Genomic DNA, 21,274 nt, shown 5'->3' with positions numbered 1-21,274 from the left:
GCGAAGGCCACTCAGCTGTACTTTACGTTTCCTTTCATTACAGGTCTATATCCCAGCGGCAACAAGACTCGAAGGGGTGTGTAGACATCTGCACACACGCGTGGACATCTCTCTGTTTCTGTCTATATATACCCAAGAGAGTATGACTTATGATATGTACACACACACACACACACATATTTTTTTTTTCTGTCCCATCATCTGCACCGTTTCAGTCGCATTACTCCCACGCCGCTCATTTAGATTCCACCATACAGGGCCACACCCGGGTTCGTCCGTCGCAGTTCCAGCGTCGGCAGTCCACAGGGAACCATCGATGTTAGGTCGCCAGGAGGCCACACACTAGAGGAGACCCTGCACTGCTGCTGAGTCACTTCGGTGGTGTTCAGTGGTGCCTGTTCTGTTTTAACGTACTTAGGATACCACCTACTAAGCCCCCTACTAACGACAATAATGGCTTAGTCGCGGAGCCAGACTGAGTGAGCGTCCTTCCCAGAGTGGAGAACGCCACCACGTTCCTCAAACAACAGCCCCCCCCCCCACCCCGCCACCCACCCATGAATCTGCCGACACTGACGACATTGACAGGACTCACCCCAAGCACGGAAGTGGAGGGGTATTGAAACTGAGGTCACCATGAGAGCTGGGCATGAAAGTCCACAGACTTTGAGACTATTTTGTTTATATTGATGACGATGAAGGAGGAGAATGACGATGATGATAACGATGTTGCTATGGAGGTCCATTTTAGTTTGGGACTGCGTGACAAGGCTGTACTCTACGCTTCCTGTCATAATGATATCCCGGCGTTAACCAGGCCCGAGAGATACAGACACTTGCTGTGTTGGTCTGGTAATTAGAGCAACACACCCAAAGACGCATCCTTGAAGTGGGTGACACTCGACTGTGTGGTCCCAGTCTCCCCATTTAAGCCCACAGCACACTCAACTCTGGGTAGGAGCCGGCCACAGGCCGAAAACCCCACTTCCGCTGGGATTCGAACCCACGTCCTCCCAGCCGTCAGTCCGCGACGCTAACCACTTCGCCACGGCGGCTGGTTCACACATATATATATAGTCACACATACATATATATATATCATGATATATATATATATATATATATATATGTGTGTGTGTGTGTGTGTGTGTGTGTGTGTGTGTGTACATATGGTAAAATCACACTCTCTTGGGTTCCTGGGCTCCACACATTGTAGAAAAGATTGAAATACGCACCGCAGACGGAAAAGTATAAGAACAAAAACAACAACTGTTTCTTTAATGTCTCAAAGCAACGCAGCACATTTTTCCTATTTCTCACTAGATAACGCTTCTTCAAGTCTGGGCATATACACATTATGTGTCGTATCACATACTAATAATTGGAGTTAATAGTTTATAGCGTATTAAAACAAGTCAATACAAACCGTTGTCAAAGTGACTGACGCGTGGTGAACATTTCACGTATACAGTGACATCAAACTTGCAGATTAATTTTGAAACTTTAGAAAATAAAACAAGGACTTCACTGTGAGAGAAGCAAGGCCTTCAAGACTCGTGCGTGATATCCACTTTATCAAGGAAAGGAATAATGTGAATTATGGGGCAAGAAAAAAATCAACAACACTGTAAGGCATAATCATCTTGCAATAGGACGTTTCCAATCGCACTCTGCTGTGGTCTTGACAACGAACCATGACCCTTGAAAGCGATAAACTTTTGACCATAACCAATCACCATACCAACATCAAATCTGAATTTAGAGCCCAAGTTCTGTTACACTTTCACTTTTTTTTTCTTTTCTTCCTCTGTGCCTTGTGGTAACATTGAACTCCTGACCTTGACCCCCTCTCTCTCCCTCTCCTACACACACGGCTGCCAAGAAGAACTGGCCCATTTTTTCAAGTGACAAAAAAAGTTTTGGTGCTCTTCAATTCTTTCCCTCCGTTCGTCATGTTTATACGACAGCGACTTCCCTTACTGCAAACTATGCTTGTACAATTTGACCTGTTAAAGTCCATTGTGGAAATATTTCCTTCAAACTATGCTTGTACACTTTCACCTGTTAAAGTCCATTGTGGAAATATTCCCTTCAAACTATGCTTGTACAATTTGACCTGTTAAAGTCCATTGTGGAAATATTTCCTTCAAACTATGCTTGTACACTTTCACCTGTTGAAGTCCACTGTGGAAATATTTCCTTCAAACTATGCTTTTACACTTTCACCTGTTAAAGTCCATTGTGGAGATATTCCCTTAATAATAATAATAATAATGGATACTTATATAGCACACTATCCAGAAATCTGCTCTAGGTGCTTTACAAAAACGCTTTGTTAACATAAAACATTACATCTATGTTACATACACACACTGAAATATGACTACACACACACACACACACACACACACACATGCACACGCACACACACATACATTTTAACAATACATGTGTATCTAACAGCTACCCTAACACATGTGCACACATAGGCAGGCACAAACTTACATAAACGCACGCACACACAATACACATTCATATACATGCATGTAGTTATGTACACATACATATGTATACATACATAGTCAAGCACAGCTAGCGCAAAATAAGTGGACTTGCCACAATTGAACTTACTGCTGAGGGAAAAGGTGAGTTTTGAGACGAGATTTAAAAGATGCGAGGGAATCAGAATGACGGAGGTTATCAGGGAGCTTGTATGCGAACTATGCTTGTACAATTTGACCTGTTAGAAGTCCATTGTGGAAAAGTTCCCTTCCATCTCTCCGCTTCTGAGACAGACGTTATGCTGAAGTCTAGCTGCCGTAAGTCTTGGTGAATCTGATGACTTTATTAAGTATGTGAAGTCTCCCCCCCACCCCTTGGATATGCAGTGGGTGATGCATATGGGAAGCTTACCTTTGTTGCAGATGAACATGACAAAGGGACATATGAGAGCTGAAAACACTGTTCATATCAATCCCATGTCACCCAAGACAAAGAAAACCCACACGGAAAAGAGAATCAAGCACAAGCATCCTCATGTCCATACATCCAAACCTGCCTCTGTTGCTGACCATTTCATTAATATTTCGCCAGAGGGTTAAAAAAAAAGAAAAAACAAAACAAAAACATGAACACAAACACATAATCATACATAATGCACATGATTATGAACTACAGACATACAGTGGAATGGCCTAGTGGTAACGCGTCCCCCTAGGAAGCGAGAGAATCTGAGCACGCTGGTTTGAATGATGGCTCAGCCGCCGATATTTTCTCCCCCTCCACTAGACCTTGAGTGGTGGTTTGGACGCTAGTCATTCGGATGAGACGATAAACCGAGGTCCCGTGTGCAGCATGCACTTAGCACACTTAAAAGAACCCACGGCAACAAATGGGTTGTTCCTGGCAAAATTCTGTAGAAAAATCCATTTCGATAGGATAAAATACAAAAAAATGGGTGGCGCTGTAGTGTAGCGACGCGTTCTCCCTGGGGAGAGCAGCCCGAATTTCACACAGAGAAATCTGTTGTGACAAAAAGAAATACAAATACAACCCACCCCCCTCCCACTGCCCTAACACCTCCCGCGCCCTCCCCCCACCCCCACCCTAGCACAAAAAAGAATACAACATTGTAAGAATACCCAGTTATCAAGTCCAGAAAAAGACAAGGTGTCACAGCCCATAAATGGGTTGCCCATGTACCCCCCACACCTTCCCAGAATAACTATCATCCCAACAACACAAACACAGAGACACGTATATGAATCCAAACACACAAAACCAACCCTCTATCTAACTGCAGCACCATTTTTCTTCAGTCTCACTTCTTCACATCAAATTGTCAAAATCTTTTCACAGCCGTGGCACCCGTTAAGCTAAAAAATGGCATCAGAGACCTCCTGACACAAACTCCAGCCGACAGCTGAAGTACAATGTCACTTGCAGACTTGTGGGTGAGGGTAGGATGGAGGTGAGAAGGGCTGTGGGAAAGATAGGGCAGTGGGAAAGATAGGGCTGTGGGAAAGATAGGGCTGTGGGAAAGATAGGGCAGTGGGAAAGATAGGGCTGTGGGAAAGATACAGATGTAGAAGTTGGGAGTGGGAATGGCCGTGAGGAAATCCAAGGACAAAGTAGTATGGAAACACGACTGTGCCAGAGTTGAATTCTGGAGTTCCACTGAAGGCAATGGCAAACGGAGAAGAGCCACACGAAATATGAAACAACTAACTCCCACATCTCTGTAGACTATGCTTTTTTTGCTTTTTTTTTTAACAATTTAAAAAAGAGTACACCCCCTATCCCTTCCTTAAGCTATACACATTCAACTAAATAAGGGAGCAAGTGGATAACCCTTTACATACAGCCACTTCCGCACAAAAGCTAGTGATGTGAAAAGTATGTAAACCGTTTGTTACAGTTTCCCAACAATGAAAGGGTTAAACCAATCCGAAGCATCTGTTACGACCCCAAATGACAATATGTCAGTATTCATCCTGCTATCATCATTCATCACTGGCACACTATGGAAAACTAGCACACCAAATTTAGGGGCACCAAAAACAACAAAATAAAACAAAACAAAACCAAAAACAAAAACAAAACTAAGGCAAACTCAAAACACAATTTACAACAATCTTTCAAAATCCTATACAAAACCTCTAAAAACAAAAGAACACTGCTGCATAGGCAAAGGGGTTACATACTGTTACAAATATTTTTGTGAAAGGCAACCAGCCTAAACTGTAGTGGTAAAAAGGAAAAAAAAAAAAAATCAAGTAAATCTGATAATCAGATCAAGCATCACTGCTTGCAAAATAAATTTCACTCCAAAAAAAATTTAAAATCACGGACTGGTCAATCCAAGTTGTCCAGTACTTTTTTTTTTTTTTTTTTTTTTTTTTGCTGCCCCATCATCTGCACCGTTTCAGTGGCATTACTCCCACGCCGCTCATTTAGATTCCCCCATACACAGCCACACCCGGGTTCGTCCGTCGCAGTTCCAGCGTCGGCAGTCCACAGGGAACCATCGATGTTAGGTCGCCAGGAGGCCACACACCAGAGGAGACCCTGCACTGCTGCTGAGTCACTTCGGTGGTGTTCAGTGGTGCCTGTTCTGTTTTTTAACGTACTTAGAACACCACCTACTAAGCCCCCTACTAACGACAATAATGGCTTAGTCGCGGAGCCAGACTGAGTGAGCGTCCCTCCCAGTGTGGAGACCGCCACCACGTCCCTCAAACAACAGCCCCCTATGAATCTGCCGACACTGATGACATTGACAGGACTCACCCCAAGCACGGAAGTGGAGGGGTATCGAAACTGAGGTCACCATGAGAGCAGGGCATGAAAGGCCACAGACTTTGAGACTATTTTGTTTATATTGATGACGATGAAGGAGCAGGAGGATGATGATGACGATGTTGCTATAGAGGTCCATTTTGGTTTGGGACTGCGTGACAAGGCTGTACTCTACGCTTCCTGTCATAATGATATCCCGGCGTTAACCAGGCCCGAGAGATACAGACACTTGCAGTGTTGGTCAGGTAATTAGAGCAACACACCCAAAGACGCATCCTTGAAGCGGATGACACTCGACTGTGTGGTCCCAGTCTCCCCATTTAAGCCCACAGCACACTCAACTCTGGGTAGGAGCCGGCCACGGGCCGAAAAACCCACCTCCGCTGGGATTCGAACCCGCGTCCTCCCAGCTGTCAGTCCGCGACGCTAACCACTTCGCCACGGCGGCTGGTTGTCCAGTACTTTTTATGAAGTCCGCATTTTGGTAGACCAGCTCAGGCAATTAACCATTCTGTCATAATATAATGTTATAGACATATTTGACTGAAAACAAATTTAAATGAGAAGGTTAAGGTAAGGGGAATTAGAACACCTCAAAGACAAGCAAGGGGTGAGTGATTTGAACTCTCAGGAAAAATTTCCCTTCTCACTCTTCTCGACTTGTCAGCCGCCTTTGACACGATAGACCATTCAATCCTTCTTTCCTGTCTTCATTTTACATTTGGCATCAACAGCACTGTTCTCAAATGGTTCAAATCTTATATCACTGATCAATTCCAGTCTGTCATCATCGATAATTTCCAGTCTGAACCTGTTTAAATCAAACACGGAGTCCCACAGGGATCTGTTTTAGGCCCAGTTCTCTTCACACTGTACACTGCTCCTCTTCTTGAAATTGTCAACCACCACAATGTTACTCATCATTCCTATGCTGATGATGCTCAACTTCAGAAAAGTGATACTCCTGAAAAATTGTCCTCGCTCTTGCAAGAAACATCTGAATGCTTCCTGGACATTCAAAACTGGATGACTAAATAAGTTACAATTTAACGCAGACAAAACTGAAGCAATGATCATAGGAACTAAACAAAAACTCTCTTCCATCACAGCTGACAAAATCAAACTTGACAGTACATCCATCCCTCTTTCTAGCTCAGTCAGGAACCTCGACGTTGTCCTTGACAACACACTGTCCATGCAAACATTTATCAGTCAGACATGTCAATCCTGCTACCGTCAATCGTGACACATCAGTTCCATACGGAAATATCTGTCCACAAACACAACATCTAGACTTGTCGTTTCTCTCATTCTCTCTCGCCTTGACTACTGTAACTCTCTACTGTCTGGTTTGCCTGCTTCATCCATTCAGTCCCTTCAGCACATACAAAACTCTGCTGCCTGACTCATCCTCAGAAAGAAAAGATCTGAGCACATCACTCCTATTTTGCAACATCTCCATTGGCTCCCTGTCTCACACAGAATAAAGTATAAGATGAGCACTCTAAGTTATAAATGTATTCACAAATCTGCCCTTCCTATCTCTGTGGCTGCCTTCACTTCTACACTCCACTTCGCTCTCTACAATCAGCTTCAGATCCACTCTGTTTACGCATACCCATATTCAAACACTCCACTATTGGATGCTGTTCTTTCTCTGTCTCTGGACCTTGTATTTGGAATGAACTTCCACTTTTGCTTCATCAGGTCTCTGCACTCAGCTCTTTCAAGTCTGGCCTTAAAACCCACCTCTTCACAAGATAGCCAGCCTCCCTCCCCTACCTCTTCCTTGTCTTCAGTTTTAGAGTTATGCATGCGTGTGAATAACTGGTGTGAAAGCGCTTAGATTTGTCTCTGCACAAGATTCAGCGCTATATAAATGCTATCATTATTATTCATTATTATTATTTATCTTTTGAACTGAAGGAGAGTCAATTGTTAAGGCAATCTGCAGTATTCTCAAAAAACACACCCTGAAAAGCAATGTCTCATAGAAATGAGTTGCGATGCGATTCAGCTCACTGGATCGCCGAGGATGGGCGAGCGAAGATGAGCTTCTTCCGCAGTGAGTACATGGGGGCAGGAGACTGCTTGTATGTCCCATCATCGATGCGAGCGTCCCCCTTGCCGACCTCATAGTTCACCAAGGTCAGGATGTCAAGGATATCATGACTGCAACATGTCAAAGAAATGCTGCTTAAACGTTCGTCACTGTACGCTGTGTAAAACAAGGCGTGATGAAATAGTGATAAAATCAAGTCAGCTGAAGTGATTATTTCATTTTGCATGAAAAACTGAATGCATGGGAAGCAGTGATTGATTTTTTTGCAAAACTGAAAAGTTTGCAGCCAAATTCTGAGGGCTGCTTAACCCAAGTGCATGTCTTAATGCTGCAACAAAGTGTAACAAAGAAAAAAAATCCAAATGTTTGAAATACGTATTTTAGTTTAATTGCCTAAATACCAATATGGAAATCTGTATTACATGGAAATACTCCAACACATGTGAATACATTAACTTGCATGAGTACCACAGACAGTTCAAACCAAGATATAGACAAATGCATCAAAGCAGTATTTGTCAGAAAGCCCTGGAAAGATCAACACTCCTGATCCTAGGTCAGCCAGAGAGACGTCCATCATCAGAACCGGGTTGATTTCAGCACATGCTGCATTTCGGTCATCATGCTTTTTGTAAAAGATGAATTTGTGGCATTTTGCTCTTTGATCACTATGTATCATAAATAACTAAAATCATACCTTCCCTCTGAATTCAAAATGTATGTACATTATTAAATGATCATGCAAAGACAAATAATCTTGACAGAAAGTTGAAATGGGACTGTATGAATAACACAGTGTGTTGAAACAGTTACTACTGTCAATGAAAAGAAGAGATTCTTTTTCTTTCTGCAGAAAAAAATACTAACAAATCTTTTTAAAGACAGATTTTTATTACAATTTATGTTCTAAAAGTCCCACACTTGTGTTGCACATCGTATGAGTGGCGAATGTACTAAAACAGAAGCCAGGTAACCAATTTAAACTCTGGAAGCCAGAGACCAAAATACAACTGAGGCAGAAACTAGGAAAGTCTTAACAGTGATCATCACTCATATTCTTCACAAGTTTCTTGTTATTCTTTCCATAATCCACTGAAGGCTGACATGGAACACAGGATGTTTAATTGATCTTCTTCATGCATACACACAAAAAAGGGGGTTCATGCACCAGCAGGTCTGCACATCTGTTGACCTGGGAGATCCAGAAAATCTCCAACCTTGATCCACCAGGCACTGTGACCCATAATAAAACCCAGAACCCTCAAACTGAAAGTCCAACGCTTTTACCACTCACATTGTACGCCTATCATTCCTGTCCCCGAAACCTGTGTTACTCAGACTCATCTGCACTTTGCTTTAAAAAGAATAATTTAGTTGTTGTCATAAAGCGAAAAATAAAACTCACTCATATGCATGTTTGTTGAGCAAGTCTGTCAGCTTGGTGATGTACCAAGAGCCCTGTGTCTTACTGCGGTAGGAGACGAAGCCCGGCACCGTGGCATACCCCAGGAGAAAGTCCGCCTCATTGGGGATCATCTCTGGTGGACCGTCAGCCTCCACACTGTCCACCTCCATGTCGCTGAGGTGACCTGTGGATGATGGATTTTCTTTATGATTGAGACACCTCTATATGCTGAAAGACTTATTTGTATTTTGTTTTGTTGTATTTGTATTTCTTTTTATCAAAACAGATTTCTCTGTGTGAAATTTGGGCTGCTCTCCCCAGGGAGAGCACGTCGCTATACTACAGCGCCACCCATTTTTTTTGCATTTTTTCCTGCGTGCATTTTTATTTGTTTTTCCTATCAAATTGGATTTTTCTACATAATTTTGCCAGGAACCACCCTTTTGTTGCTGTGGGTTCTTTTACGTGTGCTAAGTGCGTGCTGCACACAGGACCTCAGTTTATCGTCTCATCCGCATGACTAGCGTCCAGACCACCACTCAAGGTCTGGTGGAGGGGGAGAAAATATCGGCGGCTGAGCCGTGATTCGAACCAGCGTACTCAAATTCTCTCACTTTGTAGGCAGATGCGTTACCTCTAGGCTATCACTCCACATGCTATGGTTTAGTGACCTGTGAATGATGGAAGATTTACATACTATGGTTTAGTGACCTGTGGATGATGGAGGACTTACTTTATGACTGAGATACCTGTATATGCTGGAAGACATATGCTATGGTTTAGTGACCTGTGAACAATGGAAGACTTACTTTATGACTGAAAGACCTGTATATGATGGAAGACTTATATGCTATGGTTTAGTGACCTGTGGATGATGGAAGACTTACATACAATGGTTTAGTGACCTGTGGATGATGGAAGACTTACATACAATGGTTTAGTGACCTGTGGATGATAGAAGACTTACTTTATGATTGAGTGACCTGTGAATGATGGAAGACTTACCCGATATGGTTTAGAGACCTGTGAATGATGGAAGACTTACTTTATGATTGAGAGACCTGTATATGATGGAAGACTTACATGCTATGGTTTAGTGACCTGTGAATGATGGAAGACTTACTTTATGATTGAGTGACCTGTATAAGATGGAAGACTGACATACTATGGTTTAGTGACCTGTGGATGATGAAGGACTTACATGCTATGGTTTAGTGACCTGTGGATGATGGAAGACTTACTTTATGATTGAGAGACCTGTATATGGTGGAAGACTTACCAGTACATGATAAAGTTTAGTGACCTGTCAATGATGGACTTAAAGTGTATAGTTCAGTGATCTGTGGGTGATGGAAGACTTACATGTCATAGTTCAGTGATCTGTGGATGATGGAAGACTTACATGTCATAGTTCAGTGATCTGTGAATGATGGAAGACTTACATGTCATAGTTTAGTGATATGCGGATGATGGAAGACTTACATGTCATAGTTCAGTGATCTGTGGATGATTGAAGACTAACATGTTATAGTTTAGTAACATGCAGACGATGGAAGGCACATGACAGAGTTTAGTGATGTGTGGACTAAGGGAGACCTACATGATATAGTCTGTTTTCCGATTTGTGGATGATGGAAGCCAAAGTCTTTCAAATTATAGTTTATTTTCAAACATGTAACCAAGAATTTTTTATCATCCTTTTTCAGATTAGAACATGCTACAATGATCACAGTGTGAGAGTTTTATTGAAGTGCTTTTACATATTCTGTTTGATGAAATTTGTTCGCAGGTCTTCTTTTTTGTTGCTGCTGTTGTTGTTGTTGTTGGTGGTGGTGGTGTTGTGTGTGTGTGTGTGTGTGTGTGAGAGAGAGAGAGAGAGAGAGAGAGAGAGAGAGAGAGAGAGAGTCAGAGTTTATTTATTAAATTAATGTTGTGTGTGTTTCACAATTCATTTTGGACAAACAAAACAGGGTTATTACATGAACCCACTTTGTTTACACATGTGCACCAACAAGTGAGTATAAAACTCACACCTGCAAAATAACCATAGAAAAAAAATTTTTTCATGTAACAATCTCACAAAAATGAAAAGGTTAAATTTGGACAGATATGAAATGATAAGATTCTGGACATGAGCTAACGCAACAGACACTCTGCACACACTAAACGCCACACACACAGGTACAGACACAGAGCCTAGGTGGAAGTGACTTCTTCTTCTTCTTCTTCTTCTGCGTTCGTGGGCTTCAACTCCGACGTTCACACGTATATACGCGAGTGGGCTTTTTACATGTATGACCGTTTTTACCCCACCATATAGGCAGCCATACTCCACTTTCGGGGGTGTGCATGTGGGTATGTTCTTGTTTCCATAACCCACCGAACGCTGACATGGATTACAGGATCTTTAACGTGCGTATTTGATCTTATGCTTGCGTATACACATGAAGGGGGTTCAGGCACTGGCAGGTCTGCACATATGTTGACCTGGGAGATCGGAAAAATCTCCACCCTTTACCCACCAGGCGCCGTCACCGTGATTCGAACCCGGGACCCTCAGGTTGAAAGTCCAATGCTTTAACCATTCGGCTATGGCGCCCGTCGGTGGAAGTGACTGATCTTTGTTACGCTAAAAAGTTTGCAGCTGCAGTCCAAGAGGCGCTAAACGGAGGAGATGCTAAAAAGTTTGCAGCTGCAGTCCAAGAGGCGCTAAACGGGGGAGCATGTCTAAATACCAATTCAGTTTCAGCTTCTCAAGGAGGCATCACTGCATTCAGACAAATCCATAGATGCTACATCACACCTGCCAGGCAGACAGCTGACAGCAGCATAGCCCAAACGCTCGTCAGGCCTTGAGTGCACTTACATTATGATATATCTGTGTACCTATCACTGTGGATTTCTTCAACACAATTTTGCCAGAAGGCAACACTTAACAGTACATTCAGGCACAATTAAATACAAACAAAAAACAACACAACACAACGCAACGCAACGCGACACGACACAACACAACGCGACGCGACGCGACACGACGCGACTCAACACAGCAAAGGATTACAACTAACCCTCCTGCTTGTCGCGGCCCTGACAGGCCTGCATGAAGAACACAACGCAATGCAACACAACGCAACACGACACGACACGACACAACACAACACAACACAACACAACACAACACGACACAACACAACACAACGCAATGCAACACAACACAACACTACACAACACAACACAACGCAACACAACGCAACACAACACAATGCAATGCAACACAACGCGACACAACACAATGCAATGCAACACAACGCAACACAACACAATGCAATGCAACACAACGCAACACGACACAACACAACGCATTACAACACAACACAACACTACACAACACAACACAACGCAACACAGCAAAGGATTACAACTAACCCTCCTGCTTGTCGCGGCCCTGACAGGCCTGCATGAAGAACACAACGCAATGCAACACAACGTGACACGACACGACACGACACAACACAACGCAACACAGCAAAGGATTACAACTAACCCTCCTGCTTGTCGCGGCCCTGACAGGCCTGCATGAAGAACACAACGCAATGCAACACAACGCAACACGACGCAACACAACGCAACGCAACGCGACACGACACGACACGACATGACACGACACGACATGACACAACGCAACACAACACAACACGACACGACACAACACAACGCAACGCAACACAACGCAACATGACACGACACAACACAACACAACACAACACGACACGACACGACACGACACAACACGACACAACACAACACAACGCAACGCAACGCAACACAACACAACGCAACATGACACGACACGACACAACACAACACAACACAACACAGCAAAGGATTACAACTAACCCTCCTGCTTGTCGCGGCCCTGACAGGCCTGCATGAAGAACAGCTTGGGCTTCCCCGCCAGCGAGGGGCACGCCTGACTGCGGAACGGTGACGTCATGTCTCGAATTGGCACCGTCATGCCGTTCACGCCATACAGAGCGCCCAGAACGCCGTGCGTCAAAATGCAACACACGAAGCAGTCAAAGTACAGGTGGTCCTGCACTGCCACTCGCTGCATGATCTGGAGCATATCGTAGTCCGTGCAGTTGTCGTATCCAATCACTTGGAAGTTGAGCCGCTCAAATGTTTCCTTCAGTTTATCTGCAGTTGACAAAATAGAAAGTGGTGAATCAAAACACGTGAAAAACAAAGAGAAAACCCATGTAAAGAAGTGTTCATTGGCCACTTTGTTGTTGTAAGAGCGCTGATTTAAGGATTTAGATTATATATATATATATAAAAAAAAAGAGGAATGTCAATGATGCTAAAAGAAGGGATACATTTAATCCTATCATTCTTTTGTGGAAAAGCAACTTTGTGTCCAAAATGCATGATAATTAAAATTGCACTACTTGGTGAGCACTTTTTGAATGATTTAAGGAACAGTTATGCAGCAGAAAATTATGAGCACCAACTGCAACTGCAAAGTCAAAGTCTTTACTAGAAAATGGTATCCATATATGATATTTTTGAAAACCAAAACCCATAAATAGGTTAAAGATCAAAATGCATAATATTGCAGCTTCAAAGACAATGCAGTCTCACAGGAAGGTACACAGCAGTGTCATCAGTTCTATTCTGACAGGACAGAAACTACAATGCATGTCACTTGTACTTCTCCTTTTTCTTCGTTCATGGGCTGCGACTTCTTCTTCTTCTGCGTTTGTGGGCTGCAACTCCCACGTTCACTCGTATGCACACGAGTGGGCCTTTATGTGTATGACCGTTTTTACCCCGCCATGTATGCAGCCATACTCCGTTTTCGGGGGTGTGCATGCTGGGTATGTTCTTGTTTCCATAACCCACCCAGCGCTGACATGGATTGCAGGATCTTTAACATGCATATTTGATCTTCTGCTTGCATATACACATGAAGGGGGTTCAGGCACTAGCAGGTCTGCACATATGTTGACCTGGGAGATCGGAAAAATCTCCACCCTTTATCCCCCAGGCGCCGTCACCGTGATTCGAACCCGGGACCCTCAGATTGACAGTCCAACGCTTTAACCAGTCGGCTATTGCGCCCGTGCGACTTCTGCAGTCACTCGTACACATGAGTGGGCTTTTACATGTATGGCCGTTTTTACCCACGCCGTTTGTTCTCACATTTCACTGTTTTTCCTTGATCACAAAATCTGATGGATGTTTTTGTCTTCTTCTCCTTTTCCTGGTTTGTTTGTGGGCTTCAACTTCCATGTTCACTCGTATAGAGAGCGGGATTTTAAGTGCATGACTGTTTTTACCCCCGTCACTTGTTCTAACGTTGCACTGATTTTCCTTGTTCACAAAACCTGATGGATGTCTTTGTCTTCTTCTCTTCTTTGTTCATGGGCTGCGACTCCCCATGAGGACAATCTGAGCTTAAAACAAAAACAGATATTTTCATTGACTAATCAAGCCATGCACTCCCGTCATCCACTGCGACAATAATCTACAAAGGTTCCTGCAACGTATCGTTCCAGAATCCAGATTCCCATGTTCACTTGTATACATGAGCGGACTTTTACATTTTGACCATTTCTGCCCCATTCACTTGTTCTAACATTGCACTGTTTTTCATTGTTCACAAAATTTGATAGATGTTTTCTTCCTCTTCTTCTTCTTTGCTTGTGGAATGCGACTCCCACATTCACTCATATACACAAGTGGGCTTTTAAGTGTATGACCATTTTTACCCCCACCATGTGAGCAGTCATACTCCTTTTTTTTTTTTTTTTGAGGGGGATGTGGGGGGTGCAAGCCATGTATGCTCCCGTTTCCATAACCCATCAAACACTGACATGGATTGCTGTATCTTTAACATGCATATTTGATCTTCTGCATGCGTATACACAAAGGGGGTTCAGGTACTTACAGGTCTGCACATCTGTTGATCTGGGAGATCAGAAAAATCTCCACCCTTTGCCAACCAGGTGCTGTGACCCTCAAATTTAAAGTTCAAAGCTTTAACTCACTCAGTACGGCCAGTCCTCTCTTCTCCTCTACACAGACCCCTCGGATGTCCTATGGGTGTCTGAATGACCCAACCTTTAGCTTCCGTCGTCAGAATTGTGGTATTCTTTGTCAACATTCACCTCTTCAGTACAAGAGCCTTCCGCTTGCAATATTTTGATGATGGTAATTGGGCTGAAACGCTGTTAACATCGTCTCTTTTGCCGTTCGTATGGAGAGAGTTAACCACTGGGCTGTTGTGCCCATCTGATGGGTGTTTCCACCTTGACCTGAAATACAGGAAAGGCATAGAAGTACCCACATACCTCGATCAACATTTGTGCCTTCACGAGAAATCATCTGTCTGGCTTCCATTTTTGCTGGATCCTTGTAGAAATCTCTGTTGTTGATGATTATACACAAACCTGTAAAAGAAAAAAACAACAACCCAAGGTTATTATTCTTGGAGGAGAAAAGTACTTCGAAAAACTAAACACTGATCTACAATAAAACTAAAAGAGATGCCAACAGGGTGATGCTGGTAGTTTCTCTCATGAATTGTTTCTGTACAGTCACATGAACAGTACCATATTTTACTGATGACAAGGCACTTCACATTATAAAGCACACCCTCCAAAGTATAAAAAAACAAAAACAAACAACAACCCCAAAACAACTGATAAAATAAAATACCATTAACATTAGGATCTCTTGGACCAATACCATGAGAAACTGGAAAAATCATCAGGACACTATCTATCACACCTTCTCTCTCTCTCTCTCTCAACATTAATAGACAAATTTTCTGTAAATTCATCAAGGAATCCCCCCAAAGTCCATATCCCAATTCCAAGAATTGGCTTGTTCAAATCCAGTCTGGTTTACTCAGGCGCCACCCTATGGAACTCACTCCCAGAAACAATTAAACAACACCATTGCCCAACCACCTTCAAAAAACATTGCCTTTCCCACCTTATGCCATAATGTGTAATGTAAATCGTTCATTTTATTGATACTGTTTGTCAGATGTCTATGGTTGACTGAGAACCTTTCTACCCTCTATCCCCCATTCTGATGTGTAGTGCGGTGTGTGTTGTGTGTGTGTGTTTCTTTCATTTTGTTCATTTTTTTCCCTATGCATTTCCCATGCTAGTGCCTGTATGCCATGTGTGTGTGTATGTGTGTGTGTGTGTGTGTGTGTGTGTGTGTGTGTTGTTTTGATTTATATATATATTTTTCCCCTGTTGTGTATCTCTGCTAACACCATGCTTTCATTTTATTAAATATTGTGTAGTGTAGACCCTATTCAGGGCAGGGACTGGATGTAAAAAAGCACACCAGTGCTTATCTATTATCCTCGAAATAAAGAATTGGTCTTGTCTTGTCTTGTCTTGTCTTGTCTCTCTGTCTCTCTCTCACACACACACACACACACAGTTTCTTAAGGAGGCATCATTGCATTTGGACAAATCCATAAATGATACACCCCCTCTGCTAGGCATCACGCTTAGTCAGGCCTTGAGTGCATGCATATAATTACACATATCTGTGAACTTATCAGAGCAGATTTCTTCCACAGAATTTTGCCAGAGGACAACACACATGTTGCCATGGGTTCTTTTTCAGTGCGCCAAGTACGTGCTGCAAATGACCCCTCAGTTTCTCATCTCATCCGAGTGACTAGATGCTCAGTTTGATTTTCCAGTCACACCTGACAGAGAGGGTGAGGCCAGGATTCAGACCCTGACCATCACAGACACTGAACTGGCAAACAAGCGTCTCAACCATTCTGCACACACACACACACACACACACACACACACACACATGCACACACACATGTACACACACTCACACAAGTACAAACACAAAACACACACAGACACAGACATACACACAGACACAGACACACACAAACACACGCACTCACTCACTCACTCACTCACACACTCACACAAACACACACTCACTCACACACTCATACTCACTTACACACATACATGCACGTACACACACTCACACAAGTACAAACACAAAACACACACAGACACACTTTCATTTACTCGCATACATACACAGTAATTCCCCCCCCCCCTCTCCCCCGCCCCCACCCCCTCCTCCTCCCACTCAATTTTTTTCCTACCCTCGTCTAATATCACTTACAGTGAAAAGACGTTAAACTAAAGAACGAACGAACACACACAATGTTTCCCGCCACCTCCAACCCAAACACACACACACATGCACAAACATGCAGACCTCTTGGCATCCTGTTCATTCTGTAGAGAGGAATGGGGCTCGTCACCTGCCTGCTGACAAGGGCCCCTGGATCATTCCCTGCTCAGTGCACACACCACAACACAGCGTGTCACCATGGCAACTACAGGCCAACACACCGCAGACCCCCACCTTCCTGCAGTCTCAGTGTTAGTTTGCCGAAACATTGTCTTATACAAGATCATACACAATTACAGTCTAACTAACTGTTCCTTTTACACACAAAAAAAGCATATAACAACTTATTAAAGTATTTTTTCATTAAAAAAAAAGCTTAACAAAAATATATCTTTACAAAATTTTTACACAACTACAGCCTTACTTAATCATCTTTTTACACAAAATCTTAAACAAGTGCATTCTTACAAAATCATCTCTTTCACAAAATCTGAAACAACAACAGCCTTACATAAAACATTTTTCACACAATCACCAGCTCAGACATCAACTTGATGTGAAGGCACAGAGTGGAGCAATTTTTGTTTTTTAAATTATTACTGTTACATGCTGAATGTAAGGCCAGCCTCTGTCATCTGACCATCAGAGGGACAAATATTGGGAAACAACGGGACCAGGAAAAAACAACAACATCAACAACCAGCATCACTGCCAGTCCAATCCGGACACAATGGGGAATTAATTCTCTGACAGATTTTACACAGATGATAATGTTGTAACAAATCTCTTCACAAAAATTCTGGTTGAGTCAATAATTAGACATGGAAGCAAACTTTCATGTCTCCATTTCATCATGAATCAGCGGCACCCTTCAATACTGCAGACTTTTCTCTTCTCTGCCCATATGGCTTTAAACTATTACTGGTTCCTCAGAGACTGTTTGAAAAGAATTCATGATTTTCTTGATTTTATTTTACCTTATTTTCTTTCTTTTTTTTTTTTTTTTTTTTTGTATGCTTATAGTTCACTTCATCAAGTTTTAATTATTATTAGTAGTAGTTCTTTTTATGTATTCATCTATTATTTATTTACTTTTTTTTTCCTCAAGCCTGACTAAGCGCGTTGGGTTACGCTGCTGGTCAGGCAACTGCTTGGCAGATGTGGTGTAGTGTATATGGATTTGTCTGAACGCAGTGACACCTCCTTGAGCTACTGAAACTGAAACTCATGATTTTCTGAGTAAATATATCACAAAAGCATTCTCACAAATCAAGGTAAGATCTTACAACATAAAAAGCAAAACAAAACAAATCCCCACAAAAACACCTACCTAATGATACTGTCTGGATCACATCCATTGCTTCTGGAACAGCTGAACCTACATGCAGGAAAGAACAAAAGAAAAAGAATAAAAGAAAGAAAAATTGAGTTAAGAAGAATAATCAATTCATGTACACATCCATTTTTTAAATCACATGACCTGTTTTTAAAAATCTGTCTTATCTCTGCTCTTCAGTCATTTGAAAAAAAACAAAAAACAATAATCAGTTCTACAGACTATCACAGAAACAAATGCGTTTGGAAATTAAATGAGCAAGAGAGCAACTCTTAATGTATATCATTTTATATAAAAGCAGGTACGATTCACCACAATCTGTCTAGAATGAAGCACAGACAACTGTTCTCTTTACAGCCATTTGGACAGACACATGGACAAACCATGACAGAGATGAACCAGTGAACAATATTCAGAGAAAGATTCCAACAGAAACAGCGTAAGACACGAAAACATTCAAAATAAAACACAGAGACAATACCAAAATGAAACATACAGAGAGAGACACACACAGGAAAGTAAGAGTGATACAGACAAAGTAACAATCTCTCCGCTCAGGTCTCTTCAGCTCTGGCTATAAAACCTCTCATAAAAAAAAAAATAAATAAATAAAATAAAATAAAAGACAGCTCCTCTCTCCCCTCCCTCCTTCCCTCAATGGTTTCTCCAGCCTTCTGTCTGCATGTATAAAACAGTTTTTGTCTTTCACCTTTTGATTCAGAGCACATGCGCATTTTTGTGACTGCCCGGTGTGAAAGTGCTTTGATTTTGTCTCTGCACAATGCTCAGTGCTAAACTGATACCACCTTCACAAATATCTTTGATTACCAAAGTCATCACAAACAACATCTCTCTCTCTTTCTCTCTCTCTCTCTTCTCAATATATATATATATATATATATATATATATATATATATATATATATATACACACACACACACATATACATATACACATATATATGTATCTCTCTCTCTCTCTCTCTCTCTCTCTCTCTCTCTATATATATATATATATATATATGTATGTATATATGTATGTATCTCTCTCTAAATACATACATTATTTTAACAATATAAACAAATCATTGTTACAATCATCATCATAATCATCAAACATATCTCTCTCTCTATACATATAGAGAGAGATATACATTAAAAAAAAACATATGTATACATATATATATTACAAATATGAATAAATCGTTTTTATCATCACCATCTCCTTGTCTTCCCCCTGCTCCTCCTCCTCCTCCTCATTATCATTATCATTAACAGAAAAGGTTGGCAGAAAGCACAAAGAATGGCCACATCCTCACACCACCTACCTGTGCTGGCCACATCGTTCTCATCATAGGCGGAACTCAACATGGTCAACCTTGACTCCTGCATGATGGCTGAACAGAAAACACCAACCAACTTCAATACAAGCAAACAAATGAACTGGTTCCAGTGCCAGTTACAAGTCCATCAGTCGACACTCAGAATGCACGACTGCACACACACGTTTGCTTGAACACATGCACACAAACACACACAAGCACACATACCCATGCATCCACACCCGAACACACACATACAGAAGAGAGGAAGAGACAGACTGAGAGAGACACAGAGAGAGAGAGGAGGGTAGAAAATTGATGCAAAAGGCAATGAATAAATGAATAGATAAACAAAGAAATAGATGAAGAAGCTAAAGAAGAAGGGACAGAGAGTGACTGAGACACAGAGAGAGAGAGAGGAGGGTAGAAAATTGATGCAAAAGGCAATGAATAAATGAATAGATAAACAAAGAAATAGATGAAGAAGCTAAAGAAGAAGGGACAGAGAGTGACTGAGACACAGAGAGAGAGAGAGGAGGGTAGAAAATTGATGCAAAAGGCAATGAATAAATGAATAGATAAACAAAGAAATAGATGAAGAAGCTAAAGAAGAAGGGACAGAGAGTGACTGAGACACAGAGAGATAGAGAGGAGGGTAGAAAATTGATGCAAAAGTCAATGAATAAATGAATAGATAAACAAAGAAATAGATGAAGAAGCTAAAGAAGAAGGGACAGAGAGTGACTGAGACACAGAGAGAGAGAGAGGAGGGTAGAAAATTGATGCAAAAGGCAATGAATAAATGAATAGATAAACAAAGAAATAGATGAAGAAACTAAAGAGGAAGAGACATCTCTTGACACGATTTACTTGTAAATAAACAACTTTGTCTTCAGTGACTGTCTTATCTATACATAGATCCGAATTTCAACCAAATATATAGGGAAAAGGCATCAAACTCTTCAGTTTAAACACAATGAAATCACCCTTCATTTTTTTTCTTAAATTTGTTTGTTACATTGCTGGCTGGTGATGGTTTTTTGTTTCATTGTTTGTTTTTGGTGGGATTTTTTTTAGCATTCTCTTTTCTTTTACTTTCAGTGGTAGGGAGGTGGAGGTGAGAAGACTGGGATGGTGATTGTTATTTGTTGATTTATTGTGATGTAAATGGGTAAGATGGGTGTGACATTTATGTGTGTGTGTGTGTGGGGGGGGGTCTTCTTGTTGTTGGCTGTTTTTTTGTTGTTGTTTTTTTCTACATGTATTATTTTTTCAGCATGTACTGTTAAGAATACCCACCTCTAAAATCAATGTTCAGCTTAGAAGCTATTTCCTCCGCAATCAGCTGAGGACCGGAGAAGGCCAGAGCTTTCACCAGAAAGGTCCGCACGCCTAATTCGTCCATGGCATGGGTTTCTGGCAGGTCCAGCCATCGCTTGAGCACGGAGAGGCAGTGGTTATAGTTCATCTGTGTGTTGGATGACTGGTTGGTGGTCACTGGCACTCCCAGTCTCGCACTGATTTCTTCCCAATACTTGGCTGAAAATCATGAAAAACAAGAGAGGCAAGGCCTTCAATACTCACTTGTGATACACTTAAAAAAAAAAAAATCCAAGCGTTTTATGTATTGAGTATAATTTCAAAATGTA

The 21,274-nt window shown here is 41.9% G+C and overlaps 1 protein-coding gene across 2 annotated transcripts in view; it reads right to left on the bottom strand.

Annotated features, from left to right (window-relative positions):
* Positions 1-1,249: 1,249 nt before the first annotated feature.
* The window catches only part of LOC143296434 (uncharacterized), a 32,431-nt gene continuing 12,406 nt past the window's right edge, over positions 1,250-21,274 (bottom strand). For both annotated transcript variants that reach the window (XM_076608485.1, XM_076608404.1), the window contains 8 exons: positions 20,925-21,164; positions 19,632-19,700; positions 18,298-18,345; positions 17,052-17,129; positions 15,119-15,217; positions 12,663-12,962; positions 8,766-8,949; positions 1,250-7,470 (listed from right to left, as the gene is read on the bottom strand). In XM_076608485.1, the coding sequence (XP_076464600.1) occupies positions 7,317-7,470; positions 8,766-8,949; positions 12,663-12,962; positions 15,119-15,217; positions 17,052-17,129; positions 18,298-18,345; positions 19,632-19,700; positions 20,925-21,164 (1,172 nt within the window). In that variant the 3' untranslated portion in view covers positions 1,250-7,316. The remainder of the gene's footprint in view (positions 7,471-8,765; positions 8,950-12,662; positions 12,963-15,118; positions 15,218-17,051; positions 17,130-18,297; positions 18,346-19,631; positions 19,701-20,924; positions 21,165-21,274) is intronic.

Source organism: Babylonia areolata, chromosome 1, assembly GCF_041734735.1.
Source record: "Babylonia areolata isolate BAREFJ2019XMU chromosome 1, ASM4173473v1, whole genome shotgun sequence".
Lineage (NCBI taxonomy): Eukaryota > Metazoa > Mollusca > Gastropoda > Neogastropoda > Buccinidae > Babylonia > Babylonia areolata.
Note: the sequence above shows the minus strand (reverse complement) of the source record. Positions and strands in the feature narration are given on the sequence as shown.